Source organism: Neophocaena asiaeorientalis, unplaced genomic scaffold (assembly GCF_003031525.2).
Source record: "Neophocaena asiaeorientalis asiaeorientalis breed wild unplaced genomic scaffold, Neophocaena_asiaeorientalis_V1.1 scaffold134, whole genome shotgun sequence".
Lineage (NCBI taxonomy): Eukaryota > Metazoa > Chordata > Mammalia > Artiodactyla > Phocoenidae > Neophocaena > Neophocaena asiaeorientalis.
The window spans coordinates 4,047,893-4,073,752 of record NW_020185339.1 but is presented as its reverse complement, the minus strand read 5'-3'; the positions used below and the strand labels follow the sequence as shown (position 1 = coordinate 4,073,752).

General features: G+C 33.6%; 1 protein-coding gene across 6 annotated transcripts in view; it reads left to right on the top strand.

The window, feature by feature from the left end:
- Window positions 1–25,860, top strand: part of PTPRQ (protein tyrosine phosphatase receptor type Q) — a 205,234-nt gene that overhangs the window by 159,686 nt on the left and 19,688 nt on the right. For 3 of the 6 annotated variants that reach the window (XM_024737186.1, XM_024737185.1, XM_024737184.1), the window contains 4 exons: window positions 1,560–1,688; window positions 16,909–16,935; window positions 17,589–17,670; window positions 20,788–20,878. In XM_024737186.1, coding sequence (XP_024592954.1) covers window positions 1,560–1,688; window positions 16,909–16,935; window positions 17,589–17,670; window positions 20,788–20,878 — 329 coding nt within the window. Of the gene's footprint in view, window positions 1–1,559; window positions 1,689–16,908; window positions 16,936–17,588; window positions 17,671–20,787; window positions 20,879–25,860 lie in introns of those variants that run through there. The other 3 variants (XM_024737187.1, XM_024737189.1, XM_024737188.1) reach the window with 3 other exon arrangements.

The following is a 25,860-nucleotide window of genomic DNA, read 5'->3' as shown; positions in this document are numbered from 1 at the left end:
ACTATGTTTTCCAAGTGTCTTTTCAAATTCTCGGTATCAGTCTCTTAAAATTCCCGTTGTTTACAGGACCTTAGGAGAAACCTTAGTTGTGATCCTAAAATTAATTTCATAAGGTAGATTGCCGAGTTAAAGGGACCTTACATTTGTAAAAATAACCATTATACTAATTTCCTAAGTGGCTCAATAGGCTCTATTTTATCCGAAGAATGGTGTCCTGTATTCTGTTTGCCAAGCATCCTCTGTTTCATCTTGAATCTTTTAAATTATCATTTTGATGGATAATTTGAAGGGCTCTTGAAAGATATTTTTCGTATACCAGAGAGTGTTCTCAGATTCAGCCAGAAGATGGTGAGAGGCACTTTTAGAGGTTATTTTAGGCACTTTTAAAGTTATGTTGTGTAATATATGGTCCTTGTCCCTGAGGGATGTGCATCCACCATATTGATATCGTTTTCCTGCTCTAAAATCATTTCTTTATAGGATGAACTCCTTTTGTGGGCAGAAAATGGGCCCCTCTTATTCCCTACAACTTTCCTGCATACGGCTCTTCAGCCAACAGAGTCTGTTCTCACCTAAACATTCCGTCAGTTTTCATACAACTCTGCTTTTGTTCAGTCAGCTGGAAATGTGCTTCCTCCTCCTTCTGATTCTGGAACACTCAAGTCAAATCCTACTTTTTACTTCCTCTAAATACTAATAGTTGTAATCACGTATGTAACATTTTATAACTAATCAATTACTGTTTTAGGAGTTGTAATTTGACTTTTTTTCTCTTTTGTTATGCTTTTTCTACATTTAGATCCTACTTCTCAACTAAATTATGTCCTTGAGGATAAGGACCATATTTTATACTTCCTATATCATCCTCAACACATAAATCATAATAAATGTTAAATGTTTGAAGTGCAAAAGATACATAGAATAGCTAAATATTACTTTATAATATACCGTACTATGTCATATAAAAATAAACATGTAAAAGGGCTCAGAATGAAGCGACTTTGATTTGATTCGCAGAGGCATGTGATTTTATTTTTGAACCTGAGTTTTCTGGTTATATATTATATTCTTAGATTACATAATCTGTATAGTTATATTATACTTAGATATTACATTTTATTTATAAAAGCCAATGAGACAATTCAAAACACATTTTTATGTATTTTCACGTTATGTAAAATCAATGGAGCATTGTCTTTTAGCACTGGTGCTGATAGCAGTGAGCTATGTCCACATTGGCATATTTCCTTTTTATGACAAACATATGAGACAGCTTGAGGGAGGAGAAACAAGCTCACAGCCTCAGTCTCAGTTGCTCTATATTTTAAATGTGCCAATGGCTCAGGCCTTGAGGAACTAATTCTCATTAAAAGCAGCATGTTAAAAAGTTATAGAATACATTCTGTGGAATTAAAACAGGAAAAAGAGTTGAGTAGCTGCAAATTTGCAGCATACTCAGGGAAGTGATCCCAACAAAGAAATTATCTGACTAATGTCTTAAGAAAACTAAATATAATTTCATATGCTTTCTATGATATTCCCTTCGTGGACTTTATTAGAATTCGACAGAAGCAGAAAGAAGGTGGGACATATTCTCCTCGGGATGCAGAAATTATTGACACTAAATTCAACCTAGATCAGCTCATCACAGTGGCAGACCTGGAACTGAAGGACGAGAGATTAACGCGGTGAGCACTCCTCTGGGCGAACAGTGGTCCAGAGGGCCCGGAGCCATGACCCTATTCTGACCTATGCTTGTTGGAAGTGTTTGTGGGGCTCCTATTTACACAGGTCGCAGAGATCTTCTTTCAAAGGGTGACCTCCATCTTCTACACACTTCTCACTGGTGTTCGGAGAATCAATCTTCCTAATACTTTCGAGTTCAATAGGAACCTTGGACTATAATGTTCAACCAAGCTTTTTTTTCCTGAGACAAATATTTGTACACATTAAATCTTTAAAATTATATTTAATAATTCACTTCAGATGACAGTTTTTTTTTTTACATTGGATTTCCTGGAGGTGTCCACATTTTTTATCACAAATTTAAATTTGTAACTACTTGATATTGTTTATATCATTTTTATAAAAGCCTGTCTTATGCCTCCTTATTTTAGTATAAAATGACATTAGAAGTCTAAATTGTGTATTAACACTTCATTTTTTTAAATTGCTTAGTATTTAAGAATACAAAGTTAAAATTACCTTTGAAAGGAAAAGTAAAAATATGTATACTAAATATGTCATCAATATGTATTGGAAATAGAATGCTTAATTGTAAAGATAAATTATTCAAAATGTTAGCACATTTGAAAAACTTATATTAAGATAATTCACCAAATTCTTTTAATTTTTTTGCTTGTTCAGTGATTGACAGTTTTTTCTTTTTCCAAATTCTTAATAAAAACTATCATCAGATTGTCTTAACAAGTTTCAATTCTTACGAGATCCAATATTTTGTGATGCTTACAAGCACATGACAGTTGTTACAAAGTACCTGCACAGCTGTGCTGAATTTTAGGAATTGTTACCAACTCTGAAAATATGGCATCAAAGGTCTTAAACTTAAAAAGGAATTAATCATTTATAGTTGTCATTTACCAAAGTTGGTCTTTACCTAATAGACTGACTTTACAAAAATATTTCCAGTATGTCTAAAAATATCTACGTGCTATACGTAGATATACGTATAAGTATATATACGTGCTATAGAGGGAAGTGTCATCTGATAAGCAGGGTCCTTCCAAATGTGACAAAATGAAAGTTATTCAGTTTTATCAGTAAATTACAAAGAAATTTGGTTTGTTGGATATGAAAACTTCTTTATATTTATCTACATTTGTTTATGTTCTAATACAGGTTGTTCCTATCTAAAATGGATAGTGCTCCAAAGACTATGTGTAAGATGGTTATATCTTAAGCAGGACATAGTTTTCCACATGAAAGATCAACCGATTTTCAGGGTAACCTGTCAAAGTTAAATCATATCATAGCAACAATAGAGCATTACTAGTATTAGGCTCTGTGTCTCAGTTCTATAAGGGTCATACTGCATAGTAAAAGGAAGTTTCTTCTCCTTTACCCCTGTGGGCCCAACTCCCTTTCCACACTCCTTTCTGAGTTCAGGCCTGGGATCTCCATCTCTTTCTTCTACAAGTGAAAGTATACAAGGGATAGAACTTCAAATCTCTGAGTGCAATTAATTTTAGTTTCTTGAACAATTTAGATGAATCTGTTCATACTCAAACGTGAATTTTTAAGTGCCCAAACAATTTTACAGCATTTTAAAAAGATTCTTTATTAATCCCCCAAAGTCTCTAGTAAGTAGATCTTTAGGAGTTATAACACAGTGAAAAAAAAAGCCAGTCAGTATTGGAGAAAGTATTCTTTTTCGAGGAGGTTACCATTCTATAGAGGCTACGTGAGGTCAGATCCCCTAAGCTCTATGTGTTTTCACAGCTTGCCCCCTACTCCACTGCTGAACACAGCCATTATCAAAAAGGGATAAGATATATATTTTTTAAACAATGACTGTCATGACAGCTAATGGAAAAGGTGGGCAAAGACTGTATAGATTGTTTATCATCAGGTACTTATAATTCAGGGACAGCCTTATACTTGACTCATTTATTTTCCTGTTCCATGTTTATTTACATATATGTCACTTTATTTGTACATGGATGTACAATTGCCTTTAAAGTATATTTCAAACAATTTTATCTGTTTTTGCATATAGCAAATGGGTATTAACCACTAGTCATAGCACACTTAGAAATTTGTTTTCATGCTTTTTGCTTTCTCATTTACTTGTTATGATTCTAGTACTCGTGACTGTAAAAACTTTCTCATTGGTAATTCCAATGGCACATACTAATATGATTTGCTTGATTTATTACAGAAATTTATTAAAATAACTATCAAGTGGTTTGGTAGTAATTCTTTTCATTATAGAGATCTTCAGCTTTATTATTTACTGAAGGTTTTTCATGTTAATAAAGTCACTAATACATTAGACAATAAGACTAGAGAAAACAGTAATTAACAGATTCATAATTAGCCATGTGCACATATGCATGTGGTCATTCTTCACTGAAGCTCTAAAGCTCTTCACCTGTATTTCAGGTGCTGGAAAATCTAAATCTATTCAAAGCCATACATGTCTGATGAGGGTAGAGCCACGAAGACTAATGGTAGATTCTGAGGCAGAAGAACCAAAGAGCTGGAGTCAGCTTCCAAACTGTTGAGTAACTTATGCCATATGTCTTTGTTATTTACAAGAAGGAACTTAGATAATTTCCTTCAAATCCACCCAATTAACATATGCTCTTTATACGTGAGGCATAGGCTTATTCTTTTCCTTCCAACCTGCCTACTCTCTTGATGCTAATTGGACTTGCAGTTTTCCTCAGTGTTATACGTCTTCACATGTCCATAACAGCAATGATAAAATATCTAATCAGTAGTTAAAATATTAACTTCAGGGAGTCACCTAGTTGACCAAAAATGGTCATTACAATACTTGGTTACTAAATCCCCTTCAGGATTTAGGGTTTTGTGGTTAAGAAATTATTTATTTTATATCTGCCTATATATTTATATACATTTTAAGATTTGTCCTATAATTTTTATATGTATAAGCTCTCATCATTTGATTATATCTTATTTCACAAAGGACCTGAAAAAGAATTCTCTCATTCTTCTTCTCTTGAAAGAGAACAAAATTCAAAGATTTAATACTTTATAAATCCATGAGAACATTCAGAGATATGCCAAGAAAATGTTTTTTAAGTTCTTATTTGGAATGATAATGACATCATTTCATTATGCACATTTTCTATATAAGTTTAGTGAACGCAAGCTTTATTTCTTGGGAAGAATTCTTGATATTTGTGCTCATCTATTCCACATTTACCAGATTAGAAAATAACCCTTGGGTTTTGCTATTTGATGAACAAAACAACATTTTGTGATGGCTCCTTCAAAACACAGCCATTAACACAATGAAGTGAGAAACATTTCTAGGAGGAAATATTAGCAAGATGAGCATACACACACTGGTAACGCAGACCTATCTCTTTAAAATTGCTGAGCCTGGATCACTGAAGAAATCAAGGAGGAAGTCAGAAAATACCTTGAGACAAATGAAAACAAAAACACGACGATCCAAAACCTATTGAACGCAACAAAAGCGGTTCTAAGAGGGAAGTTTATAGCGATACAGGCTTACCTTGCAAAACAAGAAAAATCTCAAACCACCTAGCCTTATATCTAAAGCAAATAGAGGAAAGAAGAACAAACAAAACCCAAAATTAATAGAAGGAAAGAAATCATAAAGATCAGAGCAGAAATAGAGACAAAGGAAACAACAGAGACGATCAATGAAACTAAAAGCTGGTTCTTTGAAACGATAAACAAAATTGATTAAATTTTCACCAGACTCATCAGAAAAAAAAGGAAGAGGGCCCAAATTAATAAAATTAGAAACAAAAAAGGAAAAGTTACAACAGACACCACAAAAATATGAAGGACCACAGGAAACTACTACAAGCAACTATATGCCAATAAAATGGACAACCTAGAAGAAATGGACTAACTCTTAGAAAGGTACAACCTTCCAAGACTGAACCAGGAAGGAATAGAAAATACAAACAGACCAATTACAAGAACTGAAATTGAATCTGTGATTTGAAAACTCCCAACAAACAAAAGTCCAGGATCAGATGGCTTCACAGACGAATTCTACAACACATTTAGAGAAGCATTAACACCTATCCTTCTGAAACTCATCCAAAAAATTGCAGAGGAAGGAATACTTCTGAACTCATTCTATGAGACCACCATCACCCTGATGCCAAAACCAAAGATACCACACAAAAAAATTATAGACCAATATCACTGACAAACATAGATGCAAAAATCCTCAACAAAATACTAGCAAACTGAATCCAACAATACATTAGAAGGATCATATACTATGATCAAGTGGGATCTATCTCAGGGATGCAAGGATTTTTCAGTATCTGCTTATCAGTGTGATACACATTAACAAACTGAAGAATAAAAACTATATGACCATCTCAGTAGATGCAGAAAAAGATTTTGACAAAATTCAACACTGATTTATGATAAAAACTCTCCAGAAAGTGGGCATAGTAGGATCATACCTCAACATAATAAAGGTCATATATGGCAAACCCACAGCTAACATCATACTCAACAGTGAAAAGCTGACAGCATTTCCTCTAAGATCAGGAAGAAGACAAGGATACCCACTCTCACCACTATTATTCAACATAGTTTTGGAAGTCCTAGCCATGGCAATCAGAGAAGAAAAAGACGTAAATGGAATCCAAATTGGAATAGAAGAAGTGAAACTGTCACTGTTTGCAGATGACATACTATACATAGAAAATCCTAAAGATACTACCAGAAAACTACTAGAGATCATCAAAGAATTCAGCAAGGTTGAAGGATACAAAATTAATACACAGAAATGTGTTGCATTTCTATACACTAACAATGGAAGATCAGAAATAGAAATTAAGGAAACAATCCCACTTACCATTGCATCAAAAAGAATAAAATACCTAGGAATAAACCTACCTAAGGAGACAAAAGACCTGTACTCCGAAAACTATAAGACACTGATGAAAGAAACTGAAGATGACACAAACAGATGGAAAGATATACCATATTCTTAGATTGGAAGAATCAATATTGTCAGAATGACTATACTACCCAAGGCAATCTACAGATTCAATGCAATCCCTATCAAATCATGAATGGCATTTTTCACAAACTAGAGCAAACAAATTTACAATTCATATGGAAACACAAAAGGCCCCGAATAGCCAAAGCAATCTTGAGAAAGAAAAATGGAGCTGGAGGAATCAGACTCCCTGACTTCATACTATACTACAAAGGTACAGTCATCAAAACAGTATGGCACTGGCACAAAAACCGAAATATAGATCAGTGGAACAGGATAGAAAGTCCAAAGATAAGCCCACTCATCTTTGGTCAACTAATCTATGATGAAGGAGGCCAGAATATACAATGAAGAAAAGATAGTCTCTTCAATAAGTGGTGCTGGGAAAACTGGACAGCTACATGTAACAGAATGAAATTAGAACACTCTCTAACAGCATACACACACACACACACACACACACACAAACCCTCAGAATGGACTGAAAGCCTAAATGTAAGGCCGGATGCTATAAAACTCTTAGAGCAGAGTTGTAAAACATAGCAGAACACTCTCTGACACAAATCACAGCAGTATCTTTTTTGATCCACCTTCTACAGTAATGGAAATAGAAACAAAAATAAACAAATGGGACCTAATTAAACTCAAAAGCTTTTGCACATCAAAGGAAACCATAAACAAAACAAAAAGACAACCCACAGAATGGGAGAAAATATTTGCAAACAAAGTGACCCACAAGGGATTAATCTCCAAAATATACAAACAGCTCATGCAGCTCAATATCAAAAAACCAATCAAAAAAATGGGCAGATGGTCTAAATAGACATTTCTCCAAAGAAGACATACAGATGGCCAAGAGGCACATGAAAAGATGCTCAGCATCAATAATTATTAGAGAAATGCAAATCAAAACTACAATGAGATATCACCTCACAGCAGTCAGAATGGGCATCATCAGAAAATCTACAAACAACAAATGCTGGAGAGGGTGTGGAGAAAAGGGAACCCTCTTGCACTGTTGGTGGGAATGTAAATTGGTGCAGCCACTATGGAGAACAGTATGGAGGGTTCCTTAAAAAAATAAAGCTAGAGTAACCATATGACCCAGCAATCCCACTCCTGGGCATATATCCAGAGAAAACTCTAATTTGAAAAGATAACATGCACCCCAGTGTTCATAGCAGCACTATTTACAATAGTTGAGACATGGAAGCAACCTAAATTTCCATCAATAGATGAATGGATAAATACACACACACACACACACACACACACACATACATACATACATACAATGGAATATTACTCAGCCATAAAAAAAAACCACATAATGCCATCTGGTGCAATATGGATGGAGCTAGAGATTTTCACACTAAGTGAAGTAAGTCAAAGACAAATATCATATGGTATCGCTTACATGTGGAATCTAAAAAAAAAGATTCAAATGAACTTATTTACAAAACAGAAATAGACTCACAGATATAGAAACAAACTTAGGGTTACCAAAGGGGAAAGGAAGGGGTGAAGGATAAATGAGGAGTTTGGGATTAACATATACACACTACGATATATAAAATAGATAACCAACAAGGACCTACAGTATAGCACAGGGAAATATACTCAATATTTTGTAATAATCTCTAAGGAAAAGGAATCTGAAAAAATATATATACATATACACACACATATAAAATGGAATCACTGTGCTGTACGCCTGAAACTAACATAACATTGTAATTCAATCATACTTCAATTTAAAAAGATCCAATGAAGTTGAAAAGATCTAGTATTTTAATTGTATAGATTATCTGTACTTCTACAAAATAATTCCTATATTAAATCTAGGATTAAACTCTTGGGAAAGTTTAAAAGAATAAAGATATAATTTAAAAAGCAAAAACATTGCCGAGCCTAGCCGGCCCTGTGGTTTGTTTTTAACGAATTTAACTGTAACACAGATTACCTTCCCAAGAGAGTTATAACACTTAAAATTAAATAACCCAACAAAATTTTCAGAAGATAAAGATACTACTGGCTAAAAATTTTTTATTTTTCACTGTCTCCTTTCTACACTTCAGTTAGAAGTTTTGTTTCTTTCAGTGACTAAATCAGAAAAAAAATAAAATAATATTGATCAATGTCACTACTCTTCTTACTTGACAGATACTCCTTTTCTGCCAGTCCTCAATTTTTTCCCCCAAATTTTAGGCATCATTCCATACTAATTATCTTGCCTATTTTAGTTGAGTGAATGTAATGGTGCATTATGTTAAGACTCAAGACCCAATCCAGTAATCATGAATGGAATTAAAATTCTCAACAAAATAAAGCAAACAATTGAATGGCTATTTTAAGAGTATCTTTCTTTCTTCAATAACTTTAGAAGTTTGCATGTCAAATTTTTATTAAATATATATGCCTTCAGGAAGCTTACCATTCAAAAGAATCCTATGAATGTGTTTTGTAAACTGTAAATCAGAATACATTTGGTATTATTATTGTTATTTATAATATCTGTAAAATTAAGAATGACCCCAGTCTACTTTCACATCCAGGGTTTGCTAACACAGTAATTGCTACTGTTTATGAGCAATCACTATTTGTTAAATTTTGTATGTAATGATCTCACCCAACGCATTCAATCATTTGTGGTAGGTACTCTTATCCCCACTTTACAGATGAAAAATAAAAGATGCCTAGAGAATTTAGGTAACTGTCCAAGGTCATGCACCTAGTAAATAGGACAGCCAAGATGATCCCAGGTCAGTTTGATTCTGAAGTATCAACATACACCTATAATTGTGTGTGTGTGTGTGTGTGTATTTAACTCTGAAGCATACTAGATTAAATCAATATAAACCCACTTAAAAAGACAAGGGCCCATGACATCCTTCTTCAAGTAGCATTTTCTATACAGAGAATGATTCTAAGGGAAGAACTGCTTCTTTTGAATTACTTATTCTCTAGTGATATGGGGCAAAGGAATGATGGCATTTTAGTGTAGGTTCAATCTTGCAGAAACTGGAAAATAGTAGTACAATTCTTGTGACTTCAGTAAGAATACATAAAATTTGACTGATATATGAAATTCTTTGTAAAATTGTTAGCATGTTAATTGCCATCAGTTCTTTGACAGATTCTGGTCATTAATTTTACTTCTGTCTTAACTATTTTGCAAGCAATGGCAAAAATATGTGAATCCAAATAAGAAATGTCTGGACAAAATGTGAATTTGGGACAAGAAATGTCCTACAGTAGAACGAAATTTAAGATATTTACTGCTCATGTTCTTATAGCAGCAAAACAAAAATACTGCAGTGTGTTTTTATACTAAATAAATAATGAATCTTTACTTCCAGATACTCTTCATTTTTCTTTAGACGAAAGGAGATTTTTGTCATCCAGTAAGTTACTGCGGTGATGCAGAGCTCTGCTGTGATTATTTTAATCTTTCAGGTGGTGTGCTCTATATTTTAAAATACAAGATATGAAGTGCTGTTGGTTAATGTGCTATTTTTTCCAAAGCCCAAAAAACTGTAAAACAAAATACTCAACTTTCTACTTACTAAGTGTCCTCTATGATATTGCATGCTATTGATATGGTAAAGTTAACCTTATCAAAATGCACATTGACTTGCAATGTGCATGTCATAAGAATTTGCTGTGTTATCACGTTGTGTTAACTTTGATAGTAAAGTAAGTTTTTACCTAGATTTCTTAACATGCTTCTTGTCCTATTACGATGACAAAAGAGTTGAGTTCTCTGTCTGATGGGTGGAGTCTGGGTTCACACTTCACACAAGCTCATTTCAACTACTGCAGGTGCTAGTCTGTAAGGACCTAAGACAATGACATTCCCTGTTCTCTGACTCTGGGGCATATACTGAGCAACACATTTCATAGAAATTTGACTTCTATCCTGACCAATGGATGGCCAATGTGCATGCTTTCAGGCATCGCCCTAATGCCCAGAAATGCCTTTTGTATCCTAGGATAAAAATTGCTGTATACATTCTGAAGGTAGCATAGCAAAATGTCAGCATTAGCAGGGACCCAACAATTGATTGAGTGCCCCAGAGATACTCAATTTCTTCATGTAAAGGATATGAATGGAGGCAGAGAGTGAAAATGCATTTGATTTCAAAATCCCAGATCTACTACAGCAGAGTTAGTCCCGTGAGCCGCAAGGCTGGATGGGATGGGGCCAAGACTCCTGACATTCCCATTGACCGTGAATAGTACTCAGCGTGATTAAAACAGAGGAAGCCAGGCCCTTTTCTACTCTAATCACCTTTAGCATTTTGGAATCATAGCTAACCTCAGAGAAAAATGCTTCCATTTTTATCGAACCCTCTCTGTATCTCTTCTATCGCCATATTTTCTTCCCCTGGAATCAGTGAACAGTGTCCTGCTCAGTCAGAGCTTCTACTTCGATAGAACTAAACTTAATAGTTCAGGTTAATCAGAACCTTTAAACACCTCTATATAAATCACATTTGTCAAAATAGATGTAGTTTTCTTTCAAATCTAGTTTTTTGAGGTCACCTTCTAACCCCTGACAGAGGAATTTCTGTGCTTACCTGCCTGGCAAGACTTCTTTTTAAATGGTGTTATGTCATCTGTCTCCTCTTCATTAGGTCCCCTCACTAAGAACCTCTGCCCATCTCTTCACACAGCTGTTGGCAGTGCCCTCATCCTCTCTACTGTTTCTGCCTTATTGCCCCGGAGGTAGCTAGGTTTATGACCACAGTTTTAATTTAGAATACATGGTTTACAAAATAAGAATCTGTCAAGAATTTGGTTTCACATGTGCTAATGTGGAGAGGCTTCAGTAATAAGGAAAATTCAACTCTTGCCACCCTGGGAATCTTACCTCACCTCTTTGACGTCAGCAAGAATGTTGCTCTTCTATATGTATTTAAAAGACCATTTCACCTTGTTTGAATAAAAGAACTATCAGTTGGGCACCTACAAGTGCCGGGCACTGGAAATACTGTGATGAAAAAGGAAGGGGCACTGCCTCTAACGAGCTGCCCTTCAAAGAGCTAAGCTCCCTTATAACCTATTTGTCCTTACAGATATAAAGAGACATGCTGAGGAACTACTTAGATAGCCTTTACTAATTGATTATTTTTCTAGATAGTAAGAAAAATACTGCATTACTACTTATTCAGGTGGCATGTCTACCTTATAAGGTGAAGTTTTAGAGTCAGCTGTATAGTACTAGCCACTGGTTGGGATAATATTTTTAATTTGTATTGAGGACCAGAGAAAAGTCATTGGTGATTTGATAAAAGAAAGGAGGAGGGTCTGAAAGGATACTATTTGAAAGACTATAACAAATAAAAACAATAGAAAAAAACAAAAATTAAGATCCCTTTGAAAGCATTACAGTAAATGCTTTGGATAAGTAACAGAATATCATTGTAGAAATAAATGTAAACGTTGGAATAGTGAATTGAAATATATAAACTAAAAACCTCACACTCAATATTTTACAAAACTTGGAAAGATCAGTTAACATGTTTTACCAGAAAGATTCTTCAAACATTTTTAGTTGAATATGAAGTATGTTAGTGTGACAAATACATATTTTTACATTAAGGCAATAAAATTTGAGGTTCTTTTCTTTTTAACCTAACTTAACCAGTTAAGTAGAAAACACTTTCTCAATTTGTCTTATTCCACTGGTAATGCTGATTTAAGCTGCTCATCTATAGGCTATCATCTATGGCTCTCTATTTGCACTATATTTTAATTCCCTATAGATTTCAACTAATTGACCTTGAGGTAAAGCTCAGTCTCTGTGACAATATGGTCTTCAATCACCACTGCCAACATAAATAAATGGTTCCTCTCTGGATCTATCAAGAGTAATCTGAGCGGAATTTAAGTTTTTGATAGACTTTGAAAAAAAAAAATGAGCCCAGACATGAAATAATACCCTTTTCAACAAAAGGGCACAGGATTTAAGCTAAGATTCATGTAATAATAAGTGTTTAGCCCTTTATATTGGAAAGTGGTCAGTTATCTTACTGAAATCTGAACAATTCCCAAATTGATTTATACACTAATGAACTGAATATGATTTGACAGTATCCTTCACTGTTGTATTGTAAGTGAATAAAATAAGAGGACTATACCAGTCTAACATGCTCTCCATGTAACAATTTTTTAAGTTTTTAAAAATATTAATAGAAAGTTTTTTGTGTCTTCATAGTGTCTCCATAGATCACTTTATTTGAAAATAGCACTCCTGAAATAACATTGTTGGTTTTCATACACATCAATTTCTATGAGTTTTTTTTATGCTTATCTAACCAAATAATTTTTCTTAAAGGAATTTAATTTTTTCATCAGTAACAAGTCAATGCATTTTCTTCATATTATATGCCACCTTCTTTTCTAATTCCCTGCATAAATTGTCCACATTACTATTTTCTCCTGTTTACAAACAAAACTTTAAAACTTCAAAGAAAAATAAAATTTAGAATGCAGCCACTAGTTAAGAGAAAAATATACAATATGAGGCTAAGAATCAAGACAATGACATGGAGACTACAGACAAAAACAAGAAAAAAACTAACTTTTATTTGAAACAGGTCATTTATGCCAAAGTGTCTTCTCTATTTAAGCTTTCCAGATAGGTATTTTGATTTCAGTTCACACATACTTGTGAGATAAGCATAGACTGGAAAATTACATAAAAACAGACTGTTAGAATCCTCATTTCTCACATTATGTAAATACAAGTGTGAAGAACAGCTTATGTAAAGTGATTGGGTTTAGATAAACAGTGATACTGAAAAATACATAAAGCCAAACAGATCTTATTTTTTAAAACCTGTTTTTTTAATTACTTGTCTAGACAAGAGTGACTCTATTGTTCATGTAATTTCCTAAGTATCTAGCACCTGTTAACTTCTAATGTGAGAGGATCTGATATGGCTTTGTTTAGACCTGTATACTGTTTATTGATGCATCTATTGATCATACTTATTTAAACCTTTGAGTAGGATCTGCTGAGAATTCTCAATCGCTTAATACTTTTGTGGAAAATTCATTTAATTCAGATATCCTCTCATAATAATCAGAGCAGTTGTATTTAGCTTACTATGTATCTTAAGTCTGAATTCATCCACAATTTTATATTTACCAATGATTTATTCACTGTCTACTACGAATAAGTTTATGAGGGACTTGTAGTAAGCCAAGTGTTAATCCTGCCCCTGCCTTCAAGCACACATGAATCTCAATACATGTGTCCTTAATACATGTACTTTTATATAGCCGTAAGAGAAGGTGGAAGATGATTTGTCCATAGAAATTTAGTTTCATAGAAGGAAGAAATGATTTTCTCTGTAACAGAACAGGGTAAGGTCCATGGGGGAGTTAACATTTGAATCAGCCATTAAGCAATTAGGAAAATCTGGTTGTGGGGAAACACCTGGAACGGTAGAAGAAACTGATAGTGAAAATATCTGGAGTACAAACAGGGTAATGTGAAGGGTAGTTATAAGGAATAATGTAAGAAATGCAGGCATGATTAGAAATGCTTTCACATGATAATATGAAAACAATTATTACAGCCTTTATATTATTAGGGATTTATTTAGAATTTGAATTGAGAACTAGAAAACCAAACGTGGCTTTGAAATATTTGTGATCAGTTTATTCTGGGACTCTGATTAGGAAGAATACCATAGGAAATCTTGCTTTGAAATATTTGTGATCACTGTTTATTCTGGGACTCTGATTAGGAAGAATACCATAGGAAATCTTGCTTTGAAATATTTGTGATCACTGTTTGTTCTGGGACTCTGATTAGGAAGAATACCATAGGAAATCTTGCTGCTTAATTTAGTGCAATCTAGTCTTCCAGTTTTGAGTAAAATTTATTTTTTTGGAAACAAAAAAAAAATCATTATATCAGTATCAATTGTAGAACAGAGCAGTAGGAGGAACTTGAGTTCAATAAAACTAGATATAGCAATTTTAATACTAATGATAGTAACTAACATTTACGTACTGCTTCCAAAGCCAGGGGTGGGCGTTTCCTAGCATTTTACATACATGAGCTTGATTTACATATATTTGCCCTATTTTCTAAATTAGGAACTAAGAAGGATTAAGTAACTCGCTCAAGATAATATAGCTGGTAATTGTTGGATCAGGTATTTGAAAGCATTTTTCAAAGGGCATTGTATTTTTTAAGAAAAGAATTCACAAATATCCACCCAAATCCAATAGCTAGCCAGTTATGGTTTAAAATCAGTATATCTAGAGAGATCTTTCAAATGCAAAATAAAATAATAATAGTAAAATAAAAGCAACCTTCTGTGGAGTTCTTCACTGAAATGAAATTGACTAAAAGGTATTAATCATAATTTCTAAATGAGAGAATAGAACATTAATGAAAATAGAACAAGGATATGAATAATCATCTGGTGCTTTAGCTATTTCTTGCTCTACAAACTAGCTCTATTTCAGGTTCTAGATAGCACAGTAAAAATATTTTTGCCAGTACTACCTCAAATAATCCTGGATCCTCTGGGAAAAGAGAATCTCCCCACTGTAGGATGGCTGTCATTAAAGCAGATGTAGTGTTTGAATTTCACCAATCACAAACTCAGTAATGTTCCCTATTATAAAAGTGATCTCCACTTAACTCAAGCATTCCCATTTCTGCGTGGTAGCAGGGAAAATGATCTTGCTAATTCAAGTATCTCATTCATTTCTATCTTAAGCTCAATTCATTAGTATTTGCCCAACCTGACCTTCGTTCCTTTCCTATTTCTGAGGAATATCATGGCATAGGAACACTGGGGCATCAGGCATCTTCAGGGTCTTGGGTAGTGTGTGTCTGGCTCATGGTTGTCTTTTTTTCTTGCTGGTCTTTGCTGAGGCGTAATTATTTTCAACGGGGATTGCTTGCTGCCTTAGTCCCCACTGCACGTGTCAGAAGTCTTTCCAGGCCCTCCAATTCATACACTCTGTTTTCCTGTCCCCAAATTAAGGATTCTTCTGATTCAATATCCCATTCAGGCATCTCCATATCAATCTAGTTAGAGTCAGAATATCTCTGGTGCCTCCTTAGAATCACTCTAGGGTATTGTGAGAAGCCCACAAGCTCATCCACCAAGACTTTGCTCTAACCTATGATTCTTTGCTATGCTATGTTGCTGTACTAGGTTATACCCTGAGGAGCTGAGAGATACTTCCTTCTGCCTGGGGACACCTATAGCATTAACCAAGAATTCTACCACTTTTCTTCATAATACTCGCTCCAGCACCTCCATATTATTTTTCACCAATTCCTGTGCTGTAATGAAATACACTCTTTTGACTCACATTTTCTTCATTGAACACACACATCTGTGACCATTTTCAAAGTATTTAAGCCACATTTTTCAATCTAATTTTTTTCATTTGTCCTTTACTTCAAAAACCATATCCTCTTGTAAATATCTGTCACTTAAGAAATACAGTGAAATCATCTCTAATAATATTTCAAATTAAAAACTTTGATGATAAAGGTACATGTTCTTCATTTTATTTCATCGTACTTTGTGCCTTTTGTGTTTTTTTGCAGTGCTAACTTGTTGTGCATGACAAATGTTATTAAAGATGTACCCATCTCTGAATTTGTGTGTTGCATAGTCTAGCTGTTAAAAATTATTTCAGTTTTTTTCAGAGTATAAATAACTTGACCAATGAACTGCCACAAAAGATCCAAAGTAATTGAAATGATTGTCATTTTTTATGGTTATATATTCATGAAAACTCACTCATGAAACGAGACTTAGGCAATCTGATGTCATTTTTCAAAGATTCACCCTCCCTGATTTAGCACTTTTTATGAACAAAGAAAAAAATTTAATTCACATTAACTTTTTTAGACCAATAAATACTATGCAATATATTTAAAAGTGACCTGTTCTTGATGTAATGCCCCAAATGCCTAACAATATAAAATAGTACCTCCTTAGCTTGAGAAAGAAGCCAAATTATTATCTGGCCATATATGGGTCCAAATAATATAATTTCAAAAATGATATAGAATTTAAAATAATGATCAAATATCAATTAAAGGCATAGCATATTATATTTTGCTGATTTACCCTGTTTTTCTGATTTTAATCTAAAACTCAGAGCTGTACCCTCAACTCATAATCCATTTAACACAATCTCTGTTGCAGGTTACTTAGTTATAGAAAATCCATCAAGTAAGTTTGTTAAATATCTTTTCTTCTTTTTGAGTATCAACTCTGGATTCCCTAATTCGATGAATCTCAATGTGTGGTTCCTTTTTTGTATGTTTGTTAGAAAAACCTCCAAGCTGGATATAAATCATAAAAGCATGACTAATTGCATGGTAACTGGAGAAATGCTTTCTCTCTCTCTGGGGTGAAGCCTGCATGTCTGTATTTTAGCTTGGGAAGTAATACAGGGATATTTAAACTCCTTAGGGTTTAAAAACCATGTCGTTACGAGAATGAGGTCACTGCAATATTTTATATCTTCTAAAACCTTGTAACGTATAAAATGTTTTCTGTATGACAAAGAGGTTTTATGTGTTTTAGGATTCAATGATGACTTTATGCCCTTACATTTGCTTGAAAAACTTTCTTCATTAAAATGTTAAATCATTCATTTAAAGTCACTTAAAATTTGAAGGATTTTTATACCATGAAATACAAAGAAAGTGAACTTAAAGGGGGAAGCTAATTTTGTAAATATGACAGAGTGACTTTAAAGGGCTGTGTGCTTTTGAAATGCCCCTTGTCCTCTAACTTGTCAACTGTAAAGAGAGTGCCCAGGCTAAAGGAAAAGAACTCAACCTAACATGACTCCATTTTATACCTTTCTTTGCTTGGAGGCCGATAAGCAAGAAATCCTTTCTGCAACATGTTGAAGAGCTTTGCACAAACAACAACCTAAAGTTTCAAGAAGAATTTTCGGTATGTTACTAGCAGTTGTCACAACATTGCCAGACCTCCAGTCGTTTCATGTGTCACATTTCATGTCCAGTTTAAGCTTGCAAGGCCATGAAGGACTCTGGCCTTGATAATCAATACCCAATTACCAGGTTGATTGTTTGGACAGTAACGTTACACTGGGCAGCCTCCGGTGCAACCTGAACAGAATTATTCACCTACTGTGTCAGGAAAAGGTGCTCCGGATCAGAGACCTCCCCAGCAAGGGCAGCCTGGCCCTGTTTCTTCTTTGCTCTCTCACCCAGATGTACATGCAACTCTAGAATGCTGTATGCATCAGGTTTTGTGTGTGTACGAGGTTTGGGTGGTACCGTAAATGTGGCTTTATATTTAAATAACTATTTTAGATTTAGAAACTAAATAATTCCATTTCATATTTGCCTGCTTAGTTTATGTTAGTGGTATAGATGAACCTGAGAACAGAACTTGATGTTTCCAGAAATTATTTTAAAAATGTTATTTTTAGAACTTTTAAAAATAAAAAACAGATAAAAAGAAGCCTATAAAACACAGGTATTACTTAAGTGATCATGGAATAAATGCAGTATCACGTTATGGAGAATATATGAAGTTAAGAACTTGTTACTTTTACACTTTTTGAAAGTTAAGATTAATTTTATTGCTTTTAGCATCTTATATATCCATAAAGTTGAAATTACATTAAAACATAAGGCATGTGTTAGTCTACAAGCTATTTTAAAACTTGTGAGGCTCTTTCCTAACTTATTTTGTATCGTAAAAATAAAACAGATTTCTAAATGTTACCAAAAACTTTATTTCTAGTTTTTCATGAACTTTTTAGTGTGTGAACAAAAACAATTGGCTTGAATAATTCAGGATTGTAATATTTCAGTCTCTCAGGAAATAATCACAAAAAATGTGAGAAGATTAATGGTATTTCCTACAGCTTTTGGTTATGCTTCTTAAGTAATATTGGTCTGGATTTAACAAAATCAGTGGTACCATAAAACTCTTCTTAGCATTTATGCAGCAAGAACTGTCAATTTTTCAGGAACAAGAGGGTAGTTTCATTAGAATAGGAGTGAATATAGTTAACATTATACGTGACTGAGTAGATGAAAAGTTTTATTAGCAATAACATTTTCTCATATTATAATGAGAAAGCTTCTAGTTTAACTTTTTTGGAGATCATGGTTTTAAGTACTTGGGTGTTTTTATATAAATATATAGGTTGTGTGTATATATTAGGTAAATGTATATTCACATGTAAGGAACACGGTTTTTTTAATTGCTTTTAGTTATAGCGCTGTATTTTTTAAACTGTTTTAATAAACAAATGCATATTTGATGCATATGTTTGATAAAACTTGTAATTCGCTTATAGCTTAAATACTAATAAGCTCCACTACGTGACAGCTATTGATATATATGAATTCAACACTTGAACAGCTAAGTGACCTTGGGTAAATCACTTAAACTGTCTGTTGTTCAATGTCCTCATTTGTAAAATGCTGTATATATCTTGTTGAATTGTAAATACTAAACTGATTGAATGTGTGTAATACTAAGAATAGTGGCTGGCACAACTATTTGCCATCATAGTGATGATTTCATAAAGAAGTTCAAATGATGAAGAAGAACTGCAGACATGTATTTAAAAAAACCCAAATGACACCGTATCATGATGGAGGTATGCAGAAAGAAGTGAGGCTCAACTCTGTTTGGATAGCTGTCAGAAAAGACTTTACAAAAAGGTGACCCGCCAGATGAACTTTAGGATGGAGCAGAAGTCCAATAAGTAGATAAAGGGGGAAAGGTATTCTAGAGAGAGAGAATGAATGCAAAAACATAAGGATGCAAAGCAGTTCCACTCATCTGTGATCCCACTAAAAAGTGGGAACTGTAGGAGAAAGAGCTAAATAGGAAAGGTTGGTTGAGGCCCTGTGTGCTCTGATAAGAATAAGACCACCGAGTGTAACATTACTATCCAAACAGTCAACCTAGTAATTGGGTGTTAATTATCAAGGCCATAATCATTTAAATCTATAAATGGAAACTTCTGTAACTACAGAAAAATAGGTACCACTTTTCAGGTGATTCCAATTCATCTTCTTTTCCCCCTCTATTTCTTTGTCTCTTATAAATATGCTGACATATACTCCCAAAACCTAACACAAGGAAGCTGTTCTAGGCTTCCTCACTTGGTTAAAAATTTTTTTTCTAAGCCTCTAGTGCCAAAACGCCAGAATTCAGATGCTTAACACTGTCCCTCTTCTCTAACACATACACACTCATGTAAAATACTGTCCAGAATTCTCTTTGAGGAAAAATAAGGGAGAAGGGAAAATTATCCAATTAAAAGAAATCATTTATAATAAGGTGGGAAAAAATCGCAAAACCCCACGTTTTTAACACTTTTTAAGGAATTTGGTAAATTGAGGCATTTCTAATATGGAAAACTATAAATTTCATAAATATAAATCATCAGCTCAACAAAATAGTGAACACATTTTCTTGCACCAGCTTTCTTTATGATGAATGGATAATATCGTGGTTTTTCACCAAAATGTCAATAACAGATCTTGACCCTTCCTCTGATAATTCTTTATCACACCTTTGCATTCCGCTATCGATTTAACAATGCCCACTAAGAACAGGAATTGACCTTTGGCATTTTCTCACAAACTGACCAATGTTGTACCAATTAATAGGCGTGAAATCACACTGCCTGACGAGAAAAAACAAAAAATAAATCACTGACTCCCTTACCCTACTAAGTAGACATTAAAATATTAAATAATACACAGTGTGTATTTGACAAAACCATTAGTAAATTATGAAAGGAGTTACTAACATGGTTGCTGCACCTCAGAGCTTCCCAAAGGGCAAAGAAATTATGCCAGAGAAAGCAGTAGCTCAACTAATCAATTCTATTCAGGAATTTTCAGTGAAAGTTCATGTAAGTTCATTACTGTTAATTTGACCTTGCTTCTGCAGTTATGAGAAGTGTTTTCATTTTAAAAGTAAAAGGATTTAGAATAAAGAATAGTCTTTTACTAAGTGGAACTTCTTGTTTACCTCTGAAATAAAGCTAAACTTTGCAATGACTTCAATCCACAGGAATTACCAAAATTTCTTCAGGATCTTTCTTCCACTGATGCTGATCTGCCTTGGAACAGAGCAAAAAACCGCTTTCCAAACATAAAACCATGTATGTGTACATACTATTTCTGGTTTTAGATAATGAAACATTTTCAAATGAGAGCAAAATGCATTTTAGCATTTTTTCTTAAATATATGTTACGTATTAATTGGATTATAATAATGCATTTTATTAGCAGCTGTTAAATTGTATCTCTTTTGCTTTGTTAATATTTATTAAAGTGAATGTACATGGTTTTCAGCTTATTCACACAAGGTTTACTCATGCAGGTGTAAGAAACTGTAGACCTAGTAGTTTCTTAGCTTTGTAATTTAACCCAAGTAACGAACCTCTCTAATATCTTCCTACAGACCTAGTTCTCAAATGAAAAGAGAAAGTTCACACATAACTTTGTGCATTAGTTTTCTTAAAAGCATGGCAGTGCTTTGTTAAGGAATATAAAAAAATGCATTGCAAAATATTCATTGAAGATCAGAGTAAAGGTATGCTTACCAGGATTGGTTTTACAAAGGAGGCGGGCTTGTGCCTTACCACAGTGAACATGGCTTCATTTTTCAGTCAATAAGAAAAGAAACCATCTTACATGGTACACTGTTATTATTCCTTATATATCATTAAAAAGAATGTGTCTACTGATGTGAAATAAAAAAACCATATTATTGCTTTAAGACTTAGCAGTGATGTGAAAAAAAATATAACATTCCTCTGCTAATAATAGCTATATGTTTGATATCATATTTTTTTCAACAGATGTTCCTACTAACTATATTCTGATTCAATACATTTTTATATATGAAATTAAAAAGTGGTATTTGTTAAGCTCTGAAATAGTACTGTTTCAAAATCTAGAGTTTTAAAATATTCCTAATTTTAGAGTTAGTGTATATATATTTTTCTATGTTCTATGCCTTTTCAAAACTGTATTGGGGAAACTTCCATATATATATAAATTGAACTCTTCTGTCTAGAAAGACACAGACTTAAAGAAGGGTGTAATCACAGAATGTAAAATCATAAGGATATGGATAGGAAGAAATGGACCATATTCTGTTATTCTAGAACTAGAGGCATGAAGTAAACAAATTTAGGGAAACATGATATAGCAGGTAGTAATCTAACGGAATCTCTTAATTCCCAAGAATTAGAAAAGGATGAAAATACAAATAGCTTTAATCACCTAAAATCCTTCCCGGAACGAAACAAATCAAAGGTAAATGACTTTAAGAGTAAGTTGACAAACAAGACATTATTGTAGGAAATAAGGAATGTTAGTATTACATCTCTCAATTCCTGTGGCATGACCTTTCTTAATAAGTCCTTTTGTTTTCCCTTTCAGAGAGTTAACTTGAGTTGGATGCATCATAAATTTAAGAGATACGGAAATTCTCATGTTTTTATTTTCACCTATACCTAAATTTCCTTCAGACTCTCTGCTTCATGATTACTTAGTGATAGTCTGTGAAAACAAGTACTATAGTGTGATTGAAGGACAGTTACTGTGGAATATTTAATATTTATTTACAATTGTGTATTTGGCTGAAGTAATGTGTATCACTATATATAAGTAAATCAAATATATCTAACTTATTTCCAAAGACTAAAGAGTATCTGACTTAAAAATATATATAAAAATTTGGTATGTTAGACATTTTTTAAAATGTGTCATTTCAGTCTTTTATTATTAAGATCTCAGTGCATTATTTTCTGGGTTCACATAATGGCCATAGGAAAAGTCACATAATGCTAGCTTGCTAGCTCTTACAGCATAAGAAGTGAATACGAGTGGTCAATATAACTAAACAGACATCCTTAAAACAACAAGGAGAACTGAGGGGTAAGATTATCCAGATACCTAAAGCTAAGACAAAAAATAACTAGTGATGGAATTATATTGTAAACCAAGGACGTTTTGGAATATTAAAAGCTTTGCATGCATGTTTTTCGCCTTTTCTAGAGTCAAATGGATAATGTCCAATTGTATTCTGCTTTCTTCTTGATTTCAGTACAGAAAACTTATGGTAATTTTTCTAATAATGTACTACATCCACATCCAATATCCTTTAATGGATTTTTAGGGGAAGGCTTGTTCTTAAGTGTCCTCTTAAAGAGTTGGAGGTCCTATAAGAAATAATTTTGTTAGGAAGAATGTTATATTTTTCAAGAATATTATTAGAATAATTTATTAATTCAACTAATACATACTGCTTGCTGTATAGTAAAATGACTAAAAACATGTGGGCTCTAATCAAACTTCCTGAGCTGCAGTTCTGTTTACCTACTAACTACTTTAGTGACTGGACATATTATTTAGTGGTGTTGACCTCCTAACTTTCAGGAGTAGATGAAATAACCATGTAAATCACTTTGCCCAATACCAGAACACAGGAAGCTCTCCTAAATATTAGTTCTTATGATTGTTAGTGATCAATAGACTGCTCATTTTTAAAAGCCTCTAACTTTCTGGGTGAAAAAATTTTAGTAACAGGCCCTTAGAGTCTACGGTCTGGAGATGATAAACCTACTTCCCTAACCTCGGTAGGAAGACAAGCTATAAACTCACTTCTGCCTATATGGACAAACAGACCCTCGCCCCTGCCCACATATACGTGGAACAAGAAAATGAAATGTCTAAACTAAATACATCCTCCCGTTGTGCTTGCAGAGAAGCCATAAAGCTGAAATGTTTTATTTCTCCCGTAGAGAGTGAATTCATTTAATAGAGTCTGAATTTTAGCTTGAGCCAGCTAAGTGAGATTCATTGTTTCCCCTGAGTAATGTAGGAAGTAGGCTTTCAAGTATCACAGTGCATTTTAGAAGATATTAGCTTACAGGGCTTTAAGATACTAGAATTAGCAGCAAATGTGTGCAGAAGAGATTTCCAAGTCTCTCTTTGACAGGACACTATGACCTTCAGAAGTGTTCCAACACCATGAAGAAAAGTTTAGCTTGCTGTTGACTCAGTTATAAGCAGGCATATCGAGTGAATAGAAACCTGATGGCTTCCCTTCCTTAGTTACATGACTGGCCACAACGTCATTAAAATAGGCAGATCATACCAAATTCAAAATCTTTGGGATATAAATCATTCACATAAATTTTCTTGAACAATCCCCCTTCTTTAGATTCAAACACATTGGTCAGGTCATTATGATTATTAATGGTACAGCAAAGTCATTTATCATACAACGTGCTTAATTTTAAGAACATAAGAACGTGTTTTCTGTTCTATACAGCTTTATGAGTTCTATAAGCTTTCGTATAAGTTTTCCTCAGAGGATTCTACAAAATAAATATTATAACTATATTATATTATAGCTGAAGTAACAAAGGAACAGAGAAGTTAAGCAATTCGCCTAATGCCATAAATGGTAGATAGATCATCTGTAATTCAAACACAAACCCACATTTACCTATTTTTCCTTCAGTACTGAGTGCCTTCCCATTAAGATTAAAAACAAAACAAACAAAAAACCTTCAAAATAATTAAGTAGTAATAGATACTTTATATCATTCTCTGGTCTAGTTAAAATTAGCACTGGACATTTCAATTATAATACCAACTCGGTAAAAATTCTCAGGAAAAAATAATTTTTGATACCTTTCTTTGAAGAAAAGTAATGCGTAAAGGTTCTCTAATTTTGCCATACCTTAAAAGTCTAAAAAATAATAATTAAAAGTTTGGTATTAAAGAAAGAATAGGCAGATAAATTAAGGGAAGAGTATAAATGGTCCAGAAATAGACCTAAACACATAGAGAAAACTAGTGTGTGATAAAAGTGGTGTTTTGAACGAGGGAGTAAGGATGGACTATTTGTTGTTCCAAATGTTAACAAACAAACAATAAAGGTAGATTTTACCTCATTCTGTTTCAAAAGAAAAAAAAGCCCAATGGATCAAAAATCAAAATATTTAAAACAAAAGAAGAAAACCCTATTAACGTTCCAGAAGGAACTATGAATGAATTTGTGAAAATAAGAATATTGGTGTGACAAAGACCTTTGTATATATCACACAAGAAGCTATAGTGAAGCCATAATGAAAAATAATGAGAAATTTGATTACCAAATATATAAATTTTATCTATGGGAAGGTAGCTAGCAGATAAACTGATTAATAGATAGAGGCAAAGACAAATGACAAACTAAAAGAAAAATTCAATACATGTAAAACATTCTTAGTATATTTTTAAAAATAGAAAAATAGCATCATATGAAAATGTAATTAATAGAAAATATATTTAAAATGGCCAAGGCATAAGCAAAGAAGCTCTTCACTCATATTTAAGAAAATCAATATAAATATTACGAGACATCAATTTCTATCTATCAAAAGGTCATAAATTAAAATGTTTAATAATATGACAGTGAAAGTAAGAGGAAACAGTTCAAACTGTTCAAGCACTTTTGTTCAGAGTGATATAACTTGAGAACAATTTGTCAGTATCTTTCAAATTTTGAGATGCACAATATGATTTGGGAATTTTACTGCTGGTAATGTACTCTACAAATAGAGTCCTACATATGTGCAAAAAGCCCAGTTATATTTATTCAGCTTTTTTTTTTTTTTTTCGCGGTACGCGGGCCTCTCACAGCTGTGGCCTCTCCCGTTGCGGAGCACAGGCTCCGGACGCGCAGGCCCAGCAGCCATGGCCCACGGGCCCAGCCGCTCCGCGGCACGTGGGATCCTCCCGGACCGGGGCACGAACCCGCGTCCCCTGCATCGGCAGGCGGACTCTCAACCACTGCGCCACCAGGGAAGCCCCTATTCAGCTTTTTATAATAACAAAATGAGATGAGTTTAAATCACCCTAAAGAGCTAAATAAGTATGTTATATTCAAACACTGAAATACTATATGGCTTTTTAAAGTAATGAGCTAGATATTGTTGTTTATGCTAATATGGAAAGATACAGGTAAATAAGAAATTTTTGCAGAATAGTGTGTATATTGCCCACTTGTGGTCAATTTTATATGAATATATATAGAAAATCCTGGAAATAAATACAAGAACATATTAATAGTCATTGTCTC